This window comes from Myotis davidii, unplaced genomic scaffold, assembly GCF_000327345.1.
Source record: "Myotis davidii unplaced genomic scaffold, ASM32734v1 scaffold438, whole genome shotgun sequence".
In the NCBI taxonomy this organism is placed as follows: domain Eukaryota; kingdom Metazoa; phylum Chordata; class Mammalia; order Chiroptera; family Vespertilionidae; genus Myotis; species Myotis davidii.
Window position 1 is genome coordinate 6,347,418 of NW_006290031.1, and position 23,131 is coordinate 6,370,548.

At 45.3% G+C, this 23,131-nt stretch overlaps 1 protein-coding gene across 1 annotated transcript in view; it reads left to right on the top strand.

Annotated features, from left to right (window-relative positions):
- COL23A1 (collagen type XXIII alpha 1) overlaps nucleotides 1-23,131 on the top strand; it is a 267,772-nt gene that overhangs the window by 11,559 nt on the left and 233,082 nt on the right. Inside the window, exon 3 of the mRNA XM_015563362.1 lies at nucleotides 10,582-10,648. Within this exon, the coding sequence (XP_015418848.1) occupies nucleotides 10,582-10,648 (67 nt within the window). The remainder of the gene's footprint in view (nucleotides 1-10,581; nucleotides 10,649-23,131) is intronic.

A 23,131-nucleotide genomic window follows, 5' to 3' on the forward strand; every position in this document is an offset into this window, starting at 1 on the left:
CACATTCCCACAGTCTTCTCTCCTTCTCTAATTCTAACCCCACCAGGAGGCATTGCTCAGTGCCGGTGAGAGAGTTCTTTCAAACCTGCTCTTTGCAGGGCAGGTGTAGACCCTTTTCTCTTTGCCCCTTGACACGCTCATCAGCTCTCCAGCGCTGCTGCCCCTGAGTCGTGATCTCCCCCTTTATTGAGGATGTTAGTTCCAGTGTTGGAAATGGCATGTCAACTCAGCAACCCTTCCCCATCCTCCTTAAAAAAGAACCAAGATGTAATATTGATTTAACACCATTAGGTTATTGATAATCTCACCACTCTAAAACAAGGACTATTTAACTTTTGGCAACATCCACTTCAATGCTTATCCATAGACAGAATTACACTTAGCTAATTATTACTGCAGCATATACACCATTTATCCCTTGCTTGTATATATTTCAACCTAACAACAACAAAATTGCTGCGCCGCCCTGGAGTGTGTTCAGTGGTTATAGCATCAGCTGGTGCACCAAAGGGTTCGATTCCTGGTCAAGGGCATGTACCTGGGTTGCAGTTTTGCTTCCCATCCCCGGTCAGAGAGTGTGCGGGAGGCAACCAATTGATGTGAGATCTCACATCAGTGTTTCTCTCTCTCTCTTTCATTCTCTCTCTCTCTCTCTCTCTCTCTCTCTCTCTCTCTCTCCATTCTCCCACCCTCCCTTTCACTCTCTCTGAAAACCAATGGAAAAAAATATCCTCTCATGAGGATTAACAAACCAAAAGCAAAACCAAATAAAAACATTGTTGCAGGCCCAGACAGTGTGACTCCACTCGGTTGGTTGAGCATCATCCCCATGCACCGGGAGGCTGCCGTTCAGTTCTGAGGAGGGCACATGCCGGGGTCGGGGGTGTGCAGCAGGCAGCCAATGGATATTTCCCTCTCTCTATCCCTCTCCTTTTCTTTCTCTGGAATCAGTAAACAAAACAAAACAAAACATTGCTGCAGGTGCTGCACAATCTGTATGGTCCTGTTTCATGACTGCAGAGGATCCCACCGATGGGATCTGCATCCTCTGTCAACACAGCATCTAGGCTCCCTCCACGTTTCTGTTGGCATAGATAACGGGACAGCCAGTGGTTTTGTGGGCAAAGTCTCTTCTGTTATTCTTTAGGACCGTGGTCGGTAAACTGCGGCTCGCGAGCCACATGCGGCTCTTTGGCTCCTTGAGTGTGGTTCTTCCACAAAATACCACGTGCGGGCGCACGTACAGTGCAATTGAAACTTCGTGGCCCATGTGCAGAAGTCTGTTTTCGGCCTGGGCGAGTCTGTTTTGAAGGAGTACTGTTGACATTTGGCTCTGTTGACTAATGAGTTTGCTTTAGGACATAGAGTAACTGTCCATAGAGGAATATCTTCAGGGTTTCGTGTTTTTGTTTTGATTTTGGAACATCTAAGCTTGTCCGTGACATACATGTTTATCTTCCTGGCGTAGTCTGAAACTGTCACGCCATTGTGAAGTTATGCCTCAAGCTCTATGCTGAGCAAAGTAGATTCAATCCATCTTTTGGTTGAAATTTTATTTCAGGTGGATTTGTTAAAGCTGAAAGCGATTGATAACCAACAAAGCCTTAAAATAAGATTTGGAAAAACTCTGAAGATGTCTCAGAATTAGGCTCCTTTGCTGGTTTGGTGCGGAACCCTTTCCTGAGCAGCATTTGGCAGTGCCGTGCACTGCGCTGGGTCCCCGCTGTGACTTCCAACTCTGTGAACAAATGTAACTCAGTTAGGGGACGTTCTCCGGAGGCCACACACAACCTCCAGCTCTCTTGGTTCGATTTTCTCCATGTGTAGGATAAGGATTAATCTTTAATTGTTGACATAGGCACTCAGAAGACATCCCTTCATCATATCCAGAAACATATTTTAGGAGTAAGCATGAACCATTGGGAGAAAAAATAAGTTTGCAGATGTCGCTTTAAAGAAAGGCACGTCAGTGCACTCCTAGAGGACTAGGGGTGGAGGGAACGATGAGGTCCCTCCCTTGTGCCTGTCCTGAGCAAAAGGGTTCACATACATTTCCCTGATACATAACAGCCCCAGCCCAGCCCCCCAGCCCCGTGAGGTGGCCTTCCCTTCCCAGAGTGGGACAATGGCTGGTCCCAGGTGGCAGCATATGCCTGAATCTGGGTAACTTGACTCCTAGTCCCCCTCCCTTTCTACAGTCGCCCTGCCAGATGCCGCCCCTGCCCCACAACTCCCCCCACCGCCCCCCTAAAGGGAAGCAATAGCCGCAGCTTCTTTCTGTCTGTGGACATCTTCAGTAGGTGGCAGACGCTTAGGGTGGAGGGCAAGACTTTAGCTTTAAGCAGACCTGGGTTCACCTCTCACCCGTACCATTTCCCAGCTGTGGGACTTTGGGTAAATGGCTGGTTTTCCAAACTTTAGTTTGCCCATCTGTTAAATGGGGATTATCATCCTTGCCCTCAGGTTTCTGTGGGGATTAAACACGTTGATATGTCCAAAGTGCTTCAGCACATACAAATCCTGAAAATGGCTGTTCTTATTAGAATGCTTTCTTTGACTGAGCCCAGAAGGGATGTCTGTGTCTAATTGGAGAGGAAGCCCCGTGGTTACACGGCTGACCTTAAGATCCTTTTAGCACTGGGATTCTGCCAGCCTATGAAGGCCATGCAGAAGTAAAAAAGGTGTGAACATATGTCCTGTCTCCAAGTCAATGATGGGGAGATGTGACTTGTTGAAGAAAAGCAAAGATCAAATCAGCTTCATAACCCCATTTTTTCTTTCATTTAAGCAAAAGGAAGTTTTCCATTTAAATGGAAAAAATTTCACATTTATGACCAAGCTAAAAAATCTAATTATTCTTGAAAATTAGTATATGGCTTTTTCATTGTGAAAGAGCTTCAAACACCTAGTAAATTCGCTTTGATTAATAGGTTTGTCCATTTTTGTGATTACTCAATATGGTACAGACTTCCCCAAATGCTTGTGAGTAACCTGGTGAACCAGAGGCCTCACACACATCTGTTTCAGTTCACACTGGTAAATGAGAAAACTTTAATTTCTGATGTAGCCACAAAATTTGTGAGGGAAAAGTGCTTTCAAATGGGTAATGTCAACTTCTAAAACTGAATTCGCTTCCAACTTTGAATTGTGAAACAAATCATAAAGCAATTAGAATGTGTTCTTGTGTTTTAGAAGACAGTTCACATAAAATATACTCAACTTTGGGCCTCCGAAGAGGATCATCACATAGAAAAAGCAAAGTCTGTCCATTTACTTAACTTGGCCATTTTGTGTGATGTATGGGCTGTTATCTACAGCATCTTGTTTCCAGACCCAGGTGGTGGTGCAAATGAAGGATAAGTTCACATGGCAATGGGACTAGAGTGTGTGTGTTAGGGTATATACATGTGAGATCAAGTGTGCATACATGTCAGCATGCATGTGCACACACCCAAGTGAGTACATTGTGTGTGCACACATGTGAGTTCATCTGTGTGAGAGTGTGCACACATGTGAGTACATTGTGTGAGTGTACATGTGTGCACATATGTGCATGAGTGTGTCTATGAATATGAATGTGGGGGGAGAGTTATGGAGCATGTAGGTGTGTGCTTGTGCACACGCAGGAACCATTGAAGGAAGCGGGGAAGGGGAGACCTGACCTCATCGCCTTACCACAGAAGTTGTCCCTGCCAAGTCCTCCTAAAAGCCTGCCCAATTGGGCCCGCACAGCTCATGCTGTGGGCTCTAGAGTTAGAAGACTTGGGTTTGAGTCTGGACCTGCCTCCAATAACTTGACTTTTCCAAGCCTCCACTTCCTCGTTTGCAAAAAGGGTGCTTCACTTCATTTCTCTGAGAATGAAGTGACGCACTCTTCCCGGGAGGAGCTGCCAGTTCCCTTCTTGCCTGCTCCGCACTTTGCTAATCCTAGCAATCTGATGGCTGCCAGGACTGTTAGCATTCAGTGCTAGGGGTCTTCCCCAGGCACAATTCCTCCTCCTCCTTCCCACTCCTGTAAGGAGGCTCCCCTATAAAGGCTTGGCCTTGAATGATCTGAGCGGGAAAGAGATGCCTCACCACGCAGTCTGCAGGAATCGCTGATGGGCTTTCTTTTAGCCCCTTGATTTCAGTCCCAGTGGTGGGGCCCTTCTTGGAATAGTTACTTGTTTGACTGTCTGAGTCCTGCCACTCCGTGTCCCAGGCAGGTCATATTCTCAAGTTGGTGTCCCTCCCCTTGCTCATCAACCCTCAATGCCTCCCAGGCCAATAAGGCAAAATCTCCTCACTCAGCCCAGCATCCCAGTCCTCCAGGTCCTCTCCACCTCCTCTCACTTTATTCCCCTTGGGGCAGGCGGGGGATCTGAAGTGGGTAAGTGAAGGTGGGTAGGGTGTCTGGGAGACCCCATCTCGATCAGTTCGCTAGGGCTGCCTTAACACAGTACCATAGTCTGAACGGCTTAAACAACACGCATTTCTTTCCTCACAGTTCTGGAGGCTAGAAGGCTGAGATCAAGGTGTCAGCAGAGTTTGTTTTTCCTGAGGTCTCTCTCTTTGGCTGGCAGGTGGCTGTCTTCTCCCTGTGTCTACTCATTGCCTTTCCTCTGTGCACGTCAGACTCCTAATCTCCTTCTTATAAGGATACCAGTCACATTGATATCAATAATTACCTCCTTTTATTTAATTGCCACCTGAAAGACCCTATCTTCAAATACAGTCACATTCGTAAGGACTGGGGTTAGGACTCTGAAACATCAATTGATGGGGGACATGATTCAGCCCCTAACACCATCTAATCAGACTTGACACATGAGGGGAAACCCCAGACACTGTGGACAGGACCGAGAGAGCAGTGTCAGTGGGAAGCAGGTGGAACTCAGTGTTGGGATTTATTATTATTATTTTAAATATATTGATTTCAAAGAGGAAGGGAGAGAGAGTGAAACATCAATGATGAGACTCATTGATCAGCTGCCTCTTGCACACCCTCCACTGGAGATCAAGCCTGCAACCTGGGCATATGCCCTGACCTGGAATTTAACTGTGACCTCCTGGTTCATAGGTTGATGCTCAACCACTGAGCCATGCCGGCCAGACTCAGTGTTGGGATTTAAACAGGCCAGACATGGTGGCTGGCCCTCTGGAGAAGTCTGGCCATGGGGTGGAGAAGGCTTGGAAGCCATATCCTGGAGCAGCCTGAGGCCTCTCCTCAATGGGTCAAAAGCCATGATGGAAACCATCCATTTCTATGGTGGGATTTCCTTGTCAGAGCAGGGTGGAAAATCTCCGAAGGCAGGTTCGATGGGAAGTGAAGTGTGTTTGTAAAATAATGAGTGGGAACACAAATTAAGGATTTCTGAAGAAGTGCATTTTGTTTGCAGGCCAACCCTTTCAAAACACACTAAGGTATTGAGGGACTGAGCAGGGACCATTAAGGAAATGTTTGCCAATGTGGTTTGGAAGAGTAACTCCGTGTACCAGTGGGAGTCCCCGGTTAAGCCCACATTCCTTAGAGAAAAGTGTCTGAGCTCCTGCCAAATGCGTGGGCAGGGCTAGATGCTCTTACCCACCTGACTGTAGCAAGGTTTACCTGGCACTGAGGCGGAACCTGCAGCTTATAGTGTGGCGAGCCCAGGACACCAGCTCCACAACCCGGCCACGCCTGTGGGGGCCGTGACTGGGGGTTTTTGTTATTTGGCTTTCTTAGGTGTATTTGGCATACAATTAATTCACATATTTAAAATGTACAATTAGATATGTCTTGACATGTATACACCTGTGAGACCATCTCCACAGTCAAGGTAGTGAACACATTCATCACCCTTAAAAGTTTCTTCCTGCCTCCTTGAATTCTCTCTCTTCCGTCCCTCCCTACCTGCCACCAGATGGTACTGATTTCTGTCACAATTGCTTAGTTTCCATTTTGTAGAATTTTTATATGAATGGAATCATGCCTTCTTTTTTGGGGAGAGAGAGGTCTGATTTCCTTCACTCAGTATAATTATTGAAATTTTGTTTGATACTTTTGCATATATCATTAGTTCATTCTTTTTATTATCAAGTATTATTATGAAGATATTCCACAATTTGTTTTTCCATTCACCTGTTAACGAATACTTGAGTTGTTTTCACTTTTTGGCTGTTACAAACAAAGCTGCTATGAACATTCATGTACAAGTCTTCATATGGAATATGCTTTAATTTCTCTTGGGTGTAAATACCTTGGAATGGAATGATTGGTCATCTGATAGGCATATGACTAACTTTATAAGAAACTGCAAAACTGTTGTTCAAAGCCATTGTATCATTTTACATTCCCACCAGCAATGTATGAGAGTTCATTTGCCCATATGCCTTTTTTTCTCTGCCTGCTTTTATCACTGGTTTTAGGCAGTTTAATTTATGATATGCCTTGGGGTAGTTTTCTTCATGTTTTTGTGCTTGAGTTTCATTGAGATTCTTGGATCTGTGAGTTTATAGTTTTCAAGTTTTGAAAATTATTTTGGTCATTACTACTTTAAATATTATTTTTCTGTTCTTTGGGGACTGTAATCACCTGTATATTAGGACACTTGAAATCCCAAGTTCACTGATGTTATTCTTTCTTTAAAAAAAATTATTTTTTTAAATTAATTTCAGAGAGGAAGGGAAAGGGAGACATAGAAACATCAATGATGAAAGAGAATCATTGATTGGCTGCCTCCTGCGTGCCCCACACTGGGGATTGAGCCCACAACCCTGGCATATGTCCTTGACTGGAACTGAACCCAGGACCTTTCAGTCCACAGGCTGACGCTCTATCCACTGAGCCAAGCTAGGGCTTATTCTTTCTTCTTGAAAAAAATTATTTCCCTGTGTGTTCATTTTAGATAATTTCTATTGCTAACTTCCAGTTCACTAATCTTTTCTTCTGCAATGTCTAATCTCCCATTAATCCCCTATACCTTGTTGTTGTTTTTTGCATCTCAGCCATAATAGCTTTCATCTCTAGAATTTCAGTTGAGGTCATTTAATATTTTTGATGCCCCTACTTAACCTTCTGAACATATGCAGTGCAGTTACAACCATTGTTTTAAGGTCTGTGTTGCACATTAGCAGCGTTGATACTGGAATTGGATCTTCCTGAGGAATCAGAGTCATCTGTCCATCATTCAAAAATTGTCCTCATTAGGGAGATTTCAGGGCTTCACTTAGGCTCTTCTTCTACTTCCAAGATTTTATTTATTTTATTTTATTTTATTAGTTTTACTGAGAAGATGGTATTACAACTACAGAAAGAACTTCTAAAGAAGTAAATTACCATAATTCCAACACCAAAGTGAGTGGTATTTGCTAGTTGCTGCCACCGCAAGCCTGAATTTTTACACTGATGTAGACATTTTATTTGTTGTACCATAAACACTGTTTCTTGTTGCTACATAGTCTTCATAACGCTATTTCATGAAGATATGACAGTTTCATCGGGGGACACACAGTCCCTCCCACTGTTTTGAGGCACAACTTCCTCATGAATATCTTTTTTCTTTTTTCTTTTTTTTTTGCTTCTGTTGACTTATTTCCTTAGGGGTATATTCCCTAAAGTAGTAATTTTCTGTCAAAGGATCGGAATGTCTTTGTGGCTTTATTTGGAGCATTTCACAGAAATAAATCATTACATCTTTTTTTGTATGTTAATTCATATTTCATCAAAATGTAACCATTTGACGATGTGATAGAAAATCTGGTGAAATGTTCCAGACTAGCACTCCAACAGCTCATTAATAAATTTATCATCTGACCATGTAATGCTATTTTAAAAATCATGATTTTCCCTGATTAATTTTCCCTCTGCTCTTGCCATTCTTCCCTCAAAACTTCAAGTCTCCCTCCTCTTCCTTCTCCTCCACACTCTGGAGGGAATGCTCCCCAAGTCTTCGTCTTTTCTCAGAAACTCATCCTTTGTTTACTTTTGGAGTCAGGACTTGTTTGCATATGTAAAACCAGGACCATATTGTTTGCAGATGCAAGGAGTACTACCAGATAACTGAATATAAAAAGTAGAAGCTTTAAAGTCATTTCAAACCTAGACACAAAAGAATATTTTCTTAAAATTAAAAAAAAAAAGCACATGGAAATAAAGATTGTGGGATTGGGTTTCTAATTCAAACATTTCCTCTGTGTTCTTAGTAGAGACCATTACAAATGCACAGAAAGTTAGGGGCCTGGAAAGCGGGGAGGGTAGAGGATTAGGAGAGAAAACTTTGCCGATTCACCACATCTGATCCAGAAAGATGAATGCATAAAAGGAGTTAGAATACATGACAGAAGAAAAATTCAATCCCAATAATTTATGATCCCTCTGGTAGCATTAACAGAAAGGTATGTTTTTTTACCCTTTCATCAATAGTTTCCTGGTCAGCTTTTTATTTTAACACTAGTGACCCGGTGCACAAAATTTGTGCACAAGGGCAGGGGGGTGTCCCTCAGCCTGGCCTGAACACTCTCCAATCTGGGATCCCTCCTGAGATCTCTCAAAATCCAGGACCGCTGGCTCCCAACTGCTCGTCTTCCTGTCTGCCTGATCAAGTATAGATAAGAGTAGCTTAAAAGTAATTGTGTTTCCTATCAGTATTTGATAGAACTTCCCCCCCACACACACCTCCTTTAGGGCAGAGGCCCAGATCAGATAGCAATTGTTAAAAGCTACATGTTTTGTTTTGTTTTGTTTTGTTTTGTTTTAGCATTAAATGCTTTTGTTTAAGAAAGGTGGGAGGGGATTAGTGTGACTTCTAGTCTAACCAGCAAAGATAAAACAGATGAGAGCTCCACTAACAAATTGGCTTAAACTAGAAGGCTGGATTCTTTTTCCAGGTAAATTCTGAAATTGATAATAGCATCTGCAGATACAGTGGGGAGAAGGTGAATTCTGAGGTGCCACCCTTGTCCACATGCCCAGGCAGCTTCTGAGGCCCCACGTGGCTGCAGTGCTCCAGGAACCTGCGCACCAGGCCAGGGCTGGGTGGTGTTTGCTGCTGCGAGTGGGAGCCCTGGAGTGGGAGGCATTCTGAGGGATGGGGGCTGCTCGCAGGTCGCTCCAGCATAGAGCAGGAGTGCATGGCAGGTGGGGAACCAAATTGGGGGTGAGAGCCTGGTGTCCAGACCTGACCATGTTAAGATTTTGGAGGCCTTGTGGGCCAGAGGTGCGGTGAGGATGGGGAGGTTGGATGCATTTAAAGGCAGCACTGCTTTCACACCCCTCCACCAAGGCGTCATGACCACACATCCGCATGCTCCCCCAAAACTTGGCCTTAATTCTATCTGTTGTCTGTTGCCCATCTGGAAAATGAGGGTGACTGGAGGCAGGGATAGAGGCTTTGCAGGCAGCTGGAGCTAACCTGGTTATGTTTTGTGTTTTTGGTGTTTTTTTTTTGTCTTCGGGTCTTGGTGCTGGGCTGCTCCAGCCAGAGATAATACAGGACTTGGCTGGAGTCCCGTCTTCTGTGAAAATTTCAGGCTTGGCCTCAAGGGCTCAAGACCAGGGTGCCTTTTTCACATCTGACAAGCAGTGCTTTAAAAATTACATTTTCATGTTTGAAACTCAAGTACTCCTGCCCGTCATAGTGCATTTTTCCACTAAGGTTAACACATTTGGGATTTGCTTTGTTTTGCTTTTAGAGAGGCTTATTAGTTTTTGTTTTGTTTTGTTTTTCCTAGAGAAAAGTTAATACTTTGCATATTCTTGTCAGGACTCAAGCCTAGGCTAGTTTGGGGGTTATGGGCCAATTGCTTCACTTTCCTAAATCTAGACTTGGGATTTGGGACTAATTTCTCATCGTGTTTTTTGTTGTTGTTGTTGTTGTTGTTCTGTTGTTTGTTTTGTGTTTTTGTGTGTGCCTTGTGTCCCCTCAGTGAGACAGGAACAATAATTCGGGCCACAGAGGTTACTCCTAGGGTCAAATCGGGCAGTGATGGTGCCAAGCTGTACTGTGAGCTATCATAATAGTAAAGCTGTGACTTCTGACTTGATTTCTGTGGTAATTCTTTTCCCTTCGCCTAAATTGAGCACAGGGCTGGGCATCCGCAGAGATCTTTGTTGAATTGTACAGAACCAAATTTTCTAGGGCAAGCATGCCCACAGGTAAGAAGAAAGAAAAAATGCCATCCTGGTGGATTGGGCCTGGACAGCGGGTCTGAGCTCGGTGGGCTGCGAGGGGCTGAGCTGGGGGCCTGGGGGTTTCCAGGGCGGACAGTGTGATCCAAGTACTGAAAGCTGCTGCCAGGGCCCTGCCCAGCCTCCCACTTTCACTCGGACTGCACAGTCGTTTTGGCTTTCCTTGATTTGTGTTTGAAAATGTAACAAAGCAGAAATGTGCTGCCTTCTTTTCAGGGACTCCCGAGTAATTGCTCGCTGTTTATTTTTGTTTCTTCTCTCATTCCAAAACTGTCTGTAGAATTTAATGACCTATTAAAAATGTTCTCAAAAATACCCCCATCACTGTCGATCTAGTTTTTGTCCTGTTTTTTTGATACATTGGTTTTTGCTGATTTTTCTATTCTCTGTTCTCAAGCTCATCCTCATTCTCCTCCCTTTCCTTCTTGTTTCAGAAGTTGGAGGGACTAGTCAAGCTCCGGACTGTTCGGGAAGCGCCATCGGAATGCGTCTGCCCTCCGGGTAAGTGGACATTTGATCCTTGCTGGCTCCTGACTTCTGTAGACCTGGCTTCTCTCTGTCTGCTCAAAATTGCCGAGGACATGGTCAAGATGATTGCCTTGGGTCTCAGGCTGTATGTTGTACCTTGTGGCCCATCATGGGCCTTTCTTCCTACCTCTTCCCTGGCAGGCATGTCGTTAGTCAAAGATCACAGCATGGTTCACTGTTTCGGTTTGACGGCGATGGTGGTATTGGCGGGGGAGCTGAGAACCATTAGAGACGACTTATAATAAAGGCTTAGATGCTGGGACAGCACCAGCCATTCCATTCTGGAGACGGAAAAACAGGCACGAACCAGCCACAGGGTATTATCACTGTGACCTTATCTCTATTTCCAACCTTGGGGGGTCTGGGAGGAGGGTTGTGATAAATAATCTGGCCAAATAGTTTTGTGTGTTTTTGTTGGGGTTTTTTTTTGGTTCTCATTTTTTTTGGTGGAGGTAGATGAAGGAAGCAGGAAACATGGTCTGAATTATTCAAATAATCATATCTCTCTTGGGTTTTGGTGGTGTAGACTAGTATGGCTGTGAATAGAGCTGGGATTTGTTGATTCCTAACTCATGTGCTCAAATCCTGATTCATATCAGGTCTTCCTGGTTGTCCTCATGGGAGCTTTGCACAGACGATGACTGAGAATTTAGGTGTGTAGTTGCAGCCCTGGCATTTTTCGGGTTAGCATTAACCTCTCGCAGGATGGTGTGTAAGGCAGTGAATGAGCGGAAAGTCATAATATTTCCCAGGCTTCTCTCCATGTTGGACAAGGTGACAGAGCATAGATCATAGCAGCTGAGCCAGTAGCCCTTAACCTTATTGTCACACCTCCCATTAGCCAAGCTGCATGGCATTTCCCAACTTCCTTCACTGGTCCAGAAACGAAGCTCACTGATAGTCAACATCTCAAGGTTGGGAGATGCCTAGGATGTCTGCAAGGGTGGGCCTCCTGGTGTGAAAACTCAGTTTCTGGGGGCCCAGCAAGAGAGGACCTGATGGTCCAGCTTGAGCTAGCTTTTAGTAGTAGGATCTCCCCAAGGTTTTGATAGGAGGAAAAGGATATGATGACAAGTAATGGCATCACTATTTGTTCAGTAAGTCAGAATCTGTGTTTCAATGGGGTAAAAAATCCAGACCCACAAATAGTTTTTGGATGATCTGCAAAATATATAAAATAGGAACGATTCCCCCGCTTTTTCTGAGTGTTGTGGATGTTTTTTCAACTGGGAGGCACAATGCATTCATAAGATATGAAATCAGTTCCGTGGGTTACAGCAGTGTTTTGAAATTTTGAACTAGCGTAGACTTGAATAAAAACTATTGGAGTGAAGTTTCTGTTTCAGCTATTTCTATTTGTAGGCATGACCTGGATGGTGAAATGAACTGGGTTTCATGCTGTGGGCTGCTGACAGGAAGCTTGAAAGTCCCAAATACATATGACAGATGGACTGGGAGGAGGAGGCAGGGATGGGGCACGGAGCTCCCGAATAAATCCAAGCCAGGTCCAAACCTTGGTCTCCCACTTATTAACTATAGGGTCTTCGCCAAAAAATGATGACAATATTAGAGTGTCCTCTATAGGCTTTTTGAAGTCAGAGAGAAAATACAGGTCAAAGCCCAGGACCCAGAGGCAGTCCTGTGTCCTGCCTTTCCTTGGGGGACCCGAGAGGGTCTCAGGGAGAACTGTGGAGGCTGCAAGGCTGGTCGGAGCCTCCAGTTCCCCCTGACAAGAGGACAGTGACCGTCCCTGCTCTCTGAGACGGGCCCTGCTGGCAGCCCTGTGCTGATGTGGTCGAGGGCTCGTGGCTGCCATCAAGCCATGCCGGCAGCTGTGGTCAGTGTGGCCAGGCCCCCATGCACACTCATGCCCATGCCTGCTATACTTTGCCTCCTGTCACTCTGAGCTGGAGGACTCACTTGAGCCCTTTGGACCAGAGCCCTACATTGATGCAAAACCCCGGAGGCTGGCACGTTCTCCAACAGAGGCCTTTTCTCCAACACCAGAGCCTTCACTCATTCCCTTTCTCTCTGGCTCTGATCTGCCCTGCAGACTTCTGGAGTCCAGACACACAGACCACCCTCCATAGCTTGGGTCCCATCTGATTTTAGATACCCCACAGATCCCCCTGGCCTGGCTCCTTCCCACGCCTGGAGGACAGTGTGAGCTTTTGTCAGATCCTATGCAGCAGACTGATAATCGAGGCCAGAGGAGGGGGCGGCTCTTCTGTGTGTGCTGCCCATTGTGAAGCACTCCGGGGGAGCCATGAGGCTAAGAGGAGGGGCAGGCTGTTGCTCCTGCCTGAGTCAGTGGAGGGGGACTGGCAGGGCTGGGCCCTGAAGTAGTCCTGTGACCTTGGACAAGTGACAGGCCCTCAAGCCTTGCACCCCTCATCTATAAAATGGTGTAGTGGGCTGAATTGTGTTCCCCTAAAACAGTGATGGTGAATCTTTTGAGCTCGGCGTGTCAGCATTTTGAAAAACCCTAACTTAACTCTGGTGCCATGTCACATATAGAAATTTTTTGATATTTGCAACCATAGTAAAACAAAGACTTATATTTTTGATATTTATTTTATATATTTAAATGCCATTTAACAAAGAAAAAGCAACCAAAAAAATGAGTCCGCGTGTCACCTCTGACACGCGTGTCATAGGTTCGCCATCACTGCCCTAAAAGATATGTCCCAGTCCTAACCCCCATACTTATAAATGTGACCTTATTTGAGGGTGGGAATCTTTTTTCTGCCAAGGGCCATTTAGATATGAATAACATCATTTTCAGGCCATCCAAGATTATCAGGTTAAAAATTAGCCTGCTATATTTGGTCAAACATTTAATTAACTCACCCCTAAAGCCTTGGCAGGGGCCAGACCAAATGATTTTGAGGACCTTATACGGCCCACGGGCCTGACGCTCCCCACCTCTGCCTTATTTGGAAATAGGGTCTTTGCAGATATAATTAAGTCAAGGATATCAAGATGAGATCATCCAGGATTTAGGGTGGCCTTAAATCCAGTGATGATTGTCCTTGTAAGATACGGGAGGGAGAGATTTGGGACACAGAGACACAGAGGGGAAGACCATGGGAGGGTGGAGGCAAGATCAGACAAGCCAGGACCGTGGAAGGTGATCGCAGCCACTAGAGGCTGGAGGGGTGTGGGAAGGAGTCTTCCCTCAGAGCCTCCAGAAGGAATCCATCCTGCCAACACATCAATTTTGGGTTTCTGGCCTTCAGCACTGGAGATGAGAAGTTTCCATCATCTTAAACCACCCAGTTTGTGGTAATTTGTTGCAGCAGCCTTAGGAAATTAAAACAAATGGGAATAATAATCGTCCTGAGGACTTTACAAGGTTTCTGAGAGGATTGAAATGGGAGGGATGGAGGAGCTTCCTGCACCACCGAGTGCGGATCAGGTGTGAGCATGAATGAGCTGCGAGTGTGGATCCGGTGTGTGGCTGCTGCCCGGCCCCCGAGGCTGCCTGTTCTCACAGCTGCCCCTAAACTCTTCTCTGCCTTCCACAGACACTCCCAGGCTTTAGACCGGCAGTTCTCAACCTGTGGGTCGCGACCCCTTTGGCGGTTGAACAACCCTTTCACAGGGGTCGCCTAAGACCATCCTGCATATCAGATATTTACATTACGATTCATAACAGTAGCAACATTACAGTTATGACGTAGCAACGAAAATAATTTTATGGTTGGATCACAACATGAGGAACTGTATTTAAAGGGCCAGAAGGTTGAGAACCACTGCTTTAGACAGTGCAACTGAGCCCTGTCCCTTAGGTATTCCAACACCTTCTTATGTTTCCCGAGTATTTAAATGCTTAAAAATGTTTGAAGTTTTAAAATGTTTAACTTTCAGTAGGAAATAATATATGATGTGATAAAAAAAAATATATCAAGTACTACCAAAGATTACATGTGAAAAATACGCCCCCTTCCATCCTCCTGCTCCCCTCCCCAGGGGCTGTTACCAGGTGGCTGAAGTCTTCCAGAGCTGCACTGGCTGATAGGACTTTGTGAGATGATAGAACTGCACACCATCCAGTCGTCCAGTTGGCAGCCCCACTAGCTGCTCATGGTTATCAAGCCCTTGAAACTGACAAACTGAATTTTTACTTAACTTTAATTAATTTTAGTTTAAATGGCCATGTGTGGCTAGTGGCTATGGTACAGACAGCCTGATTTTTCAAAAATATATTTTATTGATTTTTTACAGAGAGGAAGGGAGAGGGATAGTTAGAAACATCGATGAGAGAGAAACGTCGATCAGCTGCCTCCTGCACACTCCCCACTGGGTATGTGCCCACAACCAATGTACATGCCCTTGACCGGAATCGAACCTGGGACCCTTGAGTCCACAGGCCGATGCTCTATCCACTGAGCCAAAGTGGTTAGGGCCAGACAGCCTGATTTTTGAGATAGTTTATGTACATTTCAGCCAGTAGCTCCCTTCCTGTTTTTAAACAAATGGTATCAGAGGTTGTGGTCCTTGTGTTGCTTTTTTTTAGTTTGCAATTTCTCTTTGAGATGGTCTGACTCGGTCCAATACCGGAGGGCAGGTGCTGCCTTGCTGGGTTAAATAATGGAATCCTGTCTGGTTGTTGGGCTGTTCTCTGAGCAATGTGACCAGACCCCACAGGGACACTGGATTGTTTCTTGTCCTATGTTCTTAAAGACCGTCCTCCGGGGAAGCTTTGGAAGGAAGGAGGGCTGCTGCTCGCCCTGTCCTCTGCTTCCCCGTGCTTTGTCCTGAAGCCCATCACAAGCCAGGCATGCTGCAGGGCCGGGCGACATTGGGCTGGAGGACGGGAGCCCATTGTGTGTTGGGGGAGATGGCCCTCAGAGCAATAATCCTGAATCCTTGCAGGAGGGGTTAGGGGGTGGGGGTGGCCCTGAAGCCTGATCTGTGGGAGACTCCGGCAACACCCCGCCTCACTGTGCTCTGAAGTTCCAGAGGACGGCTCAGGGCTGGCACCTCAGAGCCTAAAGCCACGTGAACAGCTGCCATGTGTCCCGTCCTGCACATCCTGGAGATGTGGGCCACTCTGGTGTGAAAGGTGGTTGCATTAACTAGCTCTTTTAGTTAGAAACCTCGGAACACTAACTAATGTCCTGACCATGCTACATTAATAAATCAAAAGAGGGGAAATTATTAACTCATGTAACTGGAAATGAGAAGGACAGAGGCAGAGCCGGAATCAGGTGTGCCAGGCTCAGGGCCTCTCTCTCCATCTCTAAGCTCTTCTCTGTGTCCTTTTCAGACAGTCTCTCCTGGGGGCCTGAAGGTGGCCCCAAACAGCTCCACGGGTAGATCACTCCTTCTCAGCAACCCCAACAGGCAGTGCGCTCTGCTTCTCAAAAGTCCCAGCAGCAGGGAATGGAGAAGTGTTATGGGCTGAAATGTGTCCTCAAAATTCACATGTTAAATTCCTAACCCCCAGTACCTCAGAAAGTGGCTATATTTGGAAATATAGTCTTGAAAGAGGTAATTGAGTTAGAATGAGGTCATTAAAGTGGGCCCCAATCCCATATGACTGGTGTCCTCATAAGAAGGGGAGATTAGGACACATATATGCACAGAGGAAGACCAGCCAAGGGGAGAGGCCTCAGAAGGAACCCACCCTGCCAACACCTCGATCTTGGGCTTCCGGTCTCCAAAACTATGAAAAAATAAATTTCTCTTGTTGAAGCTACCCAGACTATTATGGTGCTTTGTTATGGTAGCCCTAGCAAAGTAACTCAGGGGGCCATTGTGGAACGGGTACAGGGTGTCTGTTTGGAAAGGGGAAAGTGCTGGAAATGTTGTGTAGTGGTAATAGTTGTACACATTAAGAATGTACTCAATGCCCTGGAATTGTGCACTTTTCAAAAGTTCAAATGGTAAAAATACATAATTTTGTATGTATTTTACCACAATTAATAAAACATCCCAAAATTGACCCGGACTTTCTTTGTTTGGGGCAGGTGCCTATCCCTAAACTAATTACTGTGCCTGGAGCATGGATGCACTGATCAGCTAGGTCTAGGTCATGTGACCTTTCTTGGATAGGGATTGGTGTTGATGCTGCCAGAATGTCGGCTGAGAATTGGGGCGGGGTGGGGCGGGGTTACCCTAAGAATTTTAGTGAGCTCTTCCCAGAAGAGAAAATGATACAGCTGGGTAGACACAGATGGGAGGTGACCACTTCAGTCCTGCTTCAGGGACAGTTGGCTCGCCACAGAACCACACAAGTCTTCTCCTGCTGTTGAACTTGTCCAACAGGCAGCATGGCCCACTGGGAAAGCGCTTGGACGCTCAACCCAGACTGCCTGGTTCAAATTCTCTGTCACTACCTCCACGACCTTGGACGAGTAATTTATCCTCTGTGTGCCTCAGTGTTTCATCTGTGAAATGGGGTTTCTGATCGCATCTACCTTAAAGGATTGTTGCCAGGATTGAATGAGTAAATACATGTAGAGGGTTCAGAACAGGGCCTGGCACTGCTTCTGGAGAGTCAGTGTGGTCACTCTTAAGCCAGATCCATTGTCCCCAGGCCAGTGCTGACCCACCTTGTGCGGCCTGTTACCTTCTTCATTTTCGTTGACGTCAGTCAGGGCCGTCAGAGAGGTAGGGAGAGGGAATTCAGAGTTGGCGTTTGGCTGGGACTATTCTGGGGGGAAGAACAAAGTCTTGGCAGGCTTTATTGGAATGTCCTCTGGGATGTGGGTGAGAAAAGGCTGGTGACAGAGCACTGGAGTGAGAGAACCAGAAAGAAACGAGACCGTGTGGCCTGGGGACTCCGGCCAGGCACTCATGGCCTCCGGAGGCCACGTGCAAAGCCCAGGGCGGCTGCCCCTTCACACAACTCCCTGTTCCTAACCGGGCTCGACCTGCCTTGGAAATATTCAGAACTTTTCATCACTGTGGTAATACCCTTCAATTCCTTGTTGTGCCTTTTTTGTATCCTTATATAATAGACCAGTGACATTGCATATGGTTTCCACATGAAGTGCACTGTGCTTGCAGTGCAGGGTGACCTTCCAGAAATTAATAGACAAGTTTAATCAGAGTTAGAATTTCATTGCTCTGCAAAGTGTTTGGGAGTTTGAGCTGAGGAGTGGACATCTACCTAGGAGAGCACAACATGGAAATGACATAGACCGTGATACATCCATTGACAGCTTGCGGGAATGCTACAGAACAGAGCAGACTTGGTAGAAGCCGCTTGTATTCAGCCTGTTTGTTCTGGCCATTGGCTTGGGAAAGAGCTTAGCGAAGGGGGTGCATTTTCCTAGTACCTTGACGCTGGAAATTGTTATCCCCCTTCCAATTAGTTCTTATTTGTAGAATTTTTTAAATGATACCTTTTTTTATGTGTTAAATCCTAGTTGACTTGAGTTTGTGGTAAACTTAAGTAGCGTAATGACAGTTAAGCTATTCATGTCAGGCTGTGCAAAGTGGAAGGGAATAGTTTGTGTGTCTGATTTTTGGGGGGAGGGCTAGAATTCTCTAGAGAATGGTCTCAGTTTCCTCTCTACCATGCATAGATATTTGTTCATTCATTTATTCATTCATTCACTCATCTCTCTGTACCCTATTCTGTAATTGTCCTGGGGGCAATCTTGACCACGGTTGTTAAAGGGAGACTGTTAGAGGGATTGCAGATCTGGCTGTTGGAGGATGACAGCACAGATAGAAGAATTATAATATGTTGAGAACGGAAAGAGTTTGAAGAGGGAAGTCCTACAGAGACTAAAGGAAGGGAGAGATCACCTCTGATCAGGATTGCAGATTTGGTTCCAGCAGAGAAACTCACTGAGAGAGTGCTCAGGGTGGGGACCTCATCTTGTTCCCTATCACGTCCGCTGACCCTAGAATGGTGCTGGGCACGTGAAGGAGAGATGATTACTGCCTGCTAATGACTTCATTGGAGGAGAGGTCACGAGAACTTGAATGAGGGCCATGAGAATTGATGACAGGGAGCAGCTGTCACAGTCCCTGGACCATGTGGTGGACAGAACTCACAAACAGGATGGATGGGCTTGGGATTGGACAGAGGTGCCCAAGGCTGCAAGCCTGGGGGAAGGGTGATGTCCCAGTAGACACAGGAAATCCCCAAAGAGGGATTTGGCAGGCAAGACCTATAAGCATGGTTTTGGACAGTGGCCTTTCGACCACTTTGTAGACCCACTGATGAATGGAAGAAAATAATTAGAAGTGTTCTCTTAAGGCTTCGTCTAGCCACTCGGAATCTGCTAATTATAAAATGTACCGTGTCCTGTAAATAAAAGTCTCGAGGTTTAACTCTGGACTAACCACTAGGAGCCAGGGATTTTCTTGTGACCACCAGAGGGAGCCCACTATATTCATTAAATTCTATAGAATTCCAGCAGGACTTGAAAAGAGGAGGATAATTAATATTTTTAAAATTTACTGGAAAGCACACAGAAGTTCAAATCAAGGGCAAGTAAAACACAAAGTTCAACATAAATAACAAACACATGGTTCATAGTCCTGAGATAAAAAGTGTTCTCGCAAAAGAATAAGGAAAGCCAAATACTTCTGTGGAAGAACAGGCAAAGGATGTGAATATATGGAGTCCCCAGTAGAAAAATACAAATGGTGACACTTCCCTTCGGTGAATACTTACAGAGCACCCGTGCTGCTCCAGGCACTGCTCTGGGCACTTTAGAAGATGGTCCATGTCATGAATAATTGCAGAAACACCCAGCAAGATATCAGTTTTCAGCAATCAGATTGATAATGTTTAAATTGTTTCCATCTTTCTGGAGGGAAGTTTAGCATATAAACAAAAATCTGAAAAGTACAAACTTTCTCCCAGCACTTTCACTCCTAGGCTCTATATATTCTGACAGCTGTGTGAAGGTGCTGGTACGTTGATGTTTATCAGAGCATCACTTGTAGTAGCAAAAACATTGAAAATAACACAGAGAGACCTTTATAGGGGAAATATAGCCACAGCTTTTCAATCGGGAGAAAGTGGATTTTTAAAGCAAAATAACATCACAATGTGAACAGGGAGTGATTGCATTATAAGCGCCCTTCTTTTTTTTTTTCTTATTTGCATTTTTCTCTTTTTTAAAAAAATATATTTTTATTTTTATTGATTTCAGAGAGGAAGGGAGAGAGAAAGAGTGAGAATCATTTATCGGCTGCTTCCTGCATGCCCTCCACTGGGGATCAAGCCTGAAACCCTGGCATGTGCTCTGATCTGGAATAGAACCACGACCTCCTGGTTCATGTGAGCCCCACCGGCCAGGCACATTTTCTGAATAGTCCAGAACAACAAGTAAAACAGCTAAAAGGTATTTACCTGGAAAGTAGACAGTTTCTGTTTCTGGCCCTGAGCTGGACACAGCCCTGTACAGATGTCTTCCTGGATCACACACCTATACTGCCCACCTCCTGATCTCCTGGGAAATAGCTCCATCTGACTTAGTGTCTACTGTCCACTCAGCAGGATACCTGACCCTCACAGGTATTCCGAAAATATTTGTCTTTCGTAAACACTGTATTTCTAGAGGATCTTTTAAAGCTGAGAGGTGCGCTGTAGAGGTTGTTTCACACAGAAACCCATAGAGAGTAAAAGAAAGCAGGTCTTCTGGAATAAGACAGGCCTGGACTTGAGACCTGGATCTGCCAATTAGAACTGTGTGAGTTATTTAACTTTTCTGGGCTTCAGTGAATTATTTTTTTTTTTTAAAGAATATGTTTTTATTGATTTTTTTTTTTGAGAGAGAGAGAGAGAGAGAGAAACATCAATGTGGAGAGAAACATCGATCAGTTGCCTCTCGCATGCACCCTGACCAGGAATCTTTCAGTGCACTGGATGACGTTCAACCAACTGGGCACACTGGCCAGTGCTGAACTACTCTTTAATAATTGCTCAATAATCCCAAGCGTAGGTTTTATTCTTCATTCAAAAATATTTACTGTTATATTTGGGGGGCACAGAGGTGAACAAAACAAAATCTGTGCTCTGATGGAATTTCCATTCCAGGTGTCTGGGTTAGGGTAGAGAAGACAAATGAACTAAAACAGGTAAATCAATAAATAAGTGATAACTGTGAATTATGAGGGGAGCTATGGCGGCATGAACAGGGTCCTTTGGGAGAGGGCTAAAGGGGTGCTGATGTTAAGATATTCTTTAGAAGGAGACCAGGGGAAGCTTCTCTGGGAAGAGAACACTGACGCCAAGATTTGTGTGATGAGAGGCCAGGCATCCCAAGATGCGCCAGTGTCCCTCAGAACAGCAATTTGATTCTTAGGCAGCCAAGAGGTTGGGGTGTCATCTAGGAACTGGGAAGGGTCAGTGTCTGAAGCAAGCAGGGGAGGGCAGGATGAGACAATGTGGGGGAGGTGGGTCAGGTCCGTGTGGCCCAGCCTCTTGGCTATGGAAGAGTGTGTATTTCATCCAAAAAGCAGTGGGAAATTGTTGCTGAGTTGAAAATAAAGAAGTGACATTGTCCAATTTATGTTTTCAAAGCTCTTGCTAATGCATACGGAGAGTGGACTTGGAGAAGTGCCTGAGAGGAAAGTGGGGGTTGAGGAAGTGAGGAAGCCAATTAGGAGGTTATTACAATGGTCTAGGCCAGATGTCGCCAGTGCTTGGACTGAGGGCATGGTGGTGGAGGCAGTGGAAAGACCGGATGAAGTAGATGTGTACTTTAGAAGTGACACTGGCAGGACTCGGAGGATGACTGAGTAGGGGGGAATGAGGGAGAGAGACGATGACTCTCCAATTCTGGATGACACCCTGATTTTTGACTTGGACAATTCAGTGGTGCCATTTGCTACAATGGGGGAGAAGAGGATGAGGAGTTTGTTCTGACCTGTTCACTGTGACATGACTATGGGACATCTGAGAGGACGTACCCAGGCAGCTCCTGGATGAAATGGCACAATAAGGCGGAGGCAGTGGCACAGGGCCAGGCCAGAGTGGGCTGTCATCTCTGTGTGTTGACTCTGAGCACATGTATGTTGGGGGTGGTCATGAAGGCAGCTGTGGGGTGTGGTGTTTGCCTTCTTCCTTACTCTGGAGGCTGGCAGACCTATTCCTCACTGTTAGGGTTCTCCAAGAAACAGAACCAATAAATATATCTTACATAAAGAGATTATAGGTAACTTTATAAAGATATATCTTGGGAGGGGGCATGGAGGTTGGGTAGAGGTGGGCAAAGGAGGGGAAATGGGGGACATCTGTAATAGTGTCAACATTTTTTAAAAGATATATCTTTATAAAGATATATATATATATATATATGTAAAGTGATTTATGTCCGGCCAGCGTGGCTCAGTGGTTGAGCATCGACTTATGAAGGAGGTCACGAAATCCTGTCAGGGCACATGCCCAGGTTGCGGATTCGATCCCCAGTAGGGGACATGCAGACAGCCAATCAATAATTCTCTGTCAGTATTGATGTTTGTATCTCCCTCCCCCTCTTCCTTCCTCTCTGAAATCAATAAAAATATATTTTTTTAGAAAGTAATTTATTTTAAGCAGTTGGTTCATGTGATTATGGGCTGGCAAGTCCAAAATCTTCAGGGTGAGTCAGCAAGCTGGAGACCTAGGACGGCCAATGTTCCAGTTTGAGTCCAAAGGCCATGTGCTGTAGAACCAGGAAGGGCTGGTGTTGCAGATCAAGTCCAAGGGCAGTCTGCTGGAGAATCCTCCCTTGTTTGGGAATTCTCTTTGTTCTATTCAGGCCTTCAACTGATTATGGAGGATAATCTGCTGTGCTCTAAATCCATCTGTTTGAATGTTAATATCATTCCAGAAATCCTCACATAAACATCCAGATTAATGTTTGACCACATATCAGGGCACCATGGCTCAGATGACAAAGGGAAGTAGTTGTCACATTTACCTCCTCTGTTACTTCTCCTCCTCCCTCGTCTCTCTCTCTCTCTCCAGTCCGTTAGTTCTCTTATCCTGTCTTTCATGTGCTGACTGAGCCCTCCCTCTACCATCCCCACCACCACTGCCTTCTTCAGACCCTCATCACCCTTCATCCTTTCCGTGCCTTCTCAGGATTGGAGCAAAGCGATGTGCGATCTAAAAGCCTTCCATGGTTCTCCATGGCCTTCAGGATCAAATGTGCGGTCTGTGTTGGCATTCCTCAATCTAGTTCCTGCTTTCCTCTCCTGACCCATTTCTCACATCATATCACCTTCCTGCGCCCTATGGGGTGACTGTTTCTCAGTCAGCACCCCTGTGTCATTCCTTTGCTTGAAACGTCTCTCCCCTCCTGTCTTTTTTTTTTTTTTTGCTCCAAAATATGTTATTAGTAAAATTTTAATATAGAAAAAGATTGAAAAAAAGTTACCTGTCATACTGAATAACATATGAAAGCATGTGTATGATTGTGGTTTCTAATTTCTCTACAAAATTAACCAGCCATCTGGAGTAAAGAGAGTCAGAAATAGTAAATATAGTCATATAGT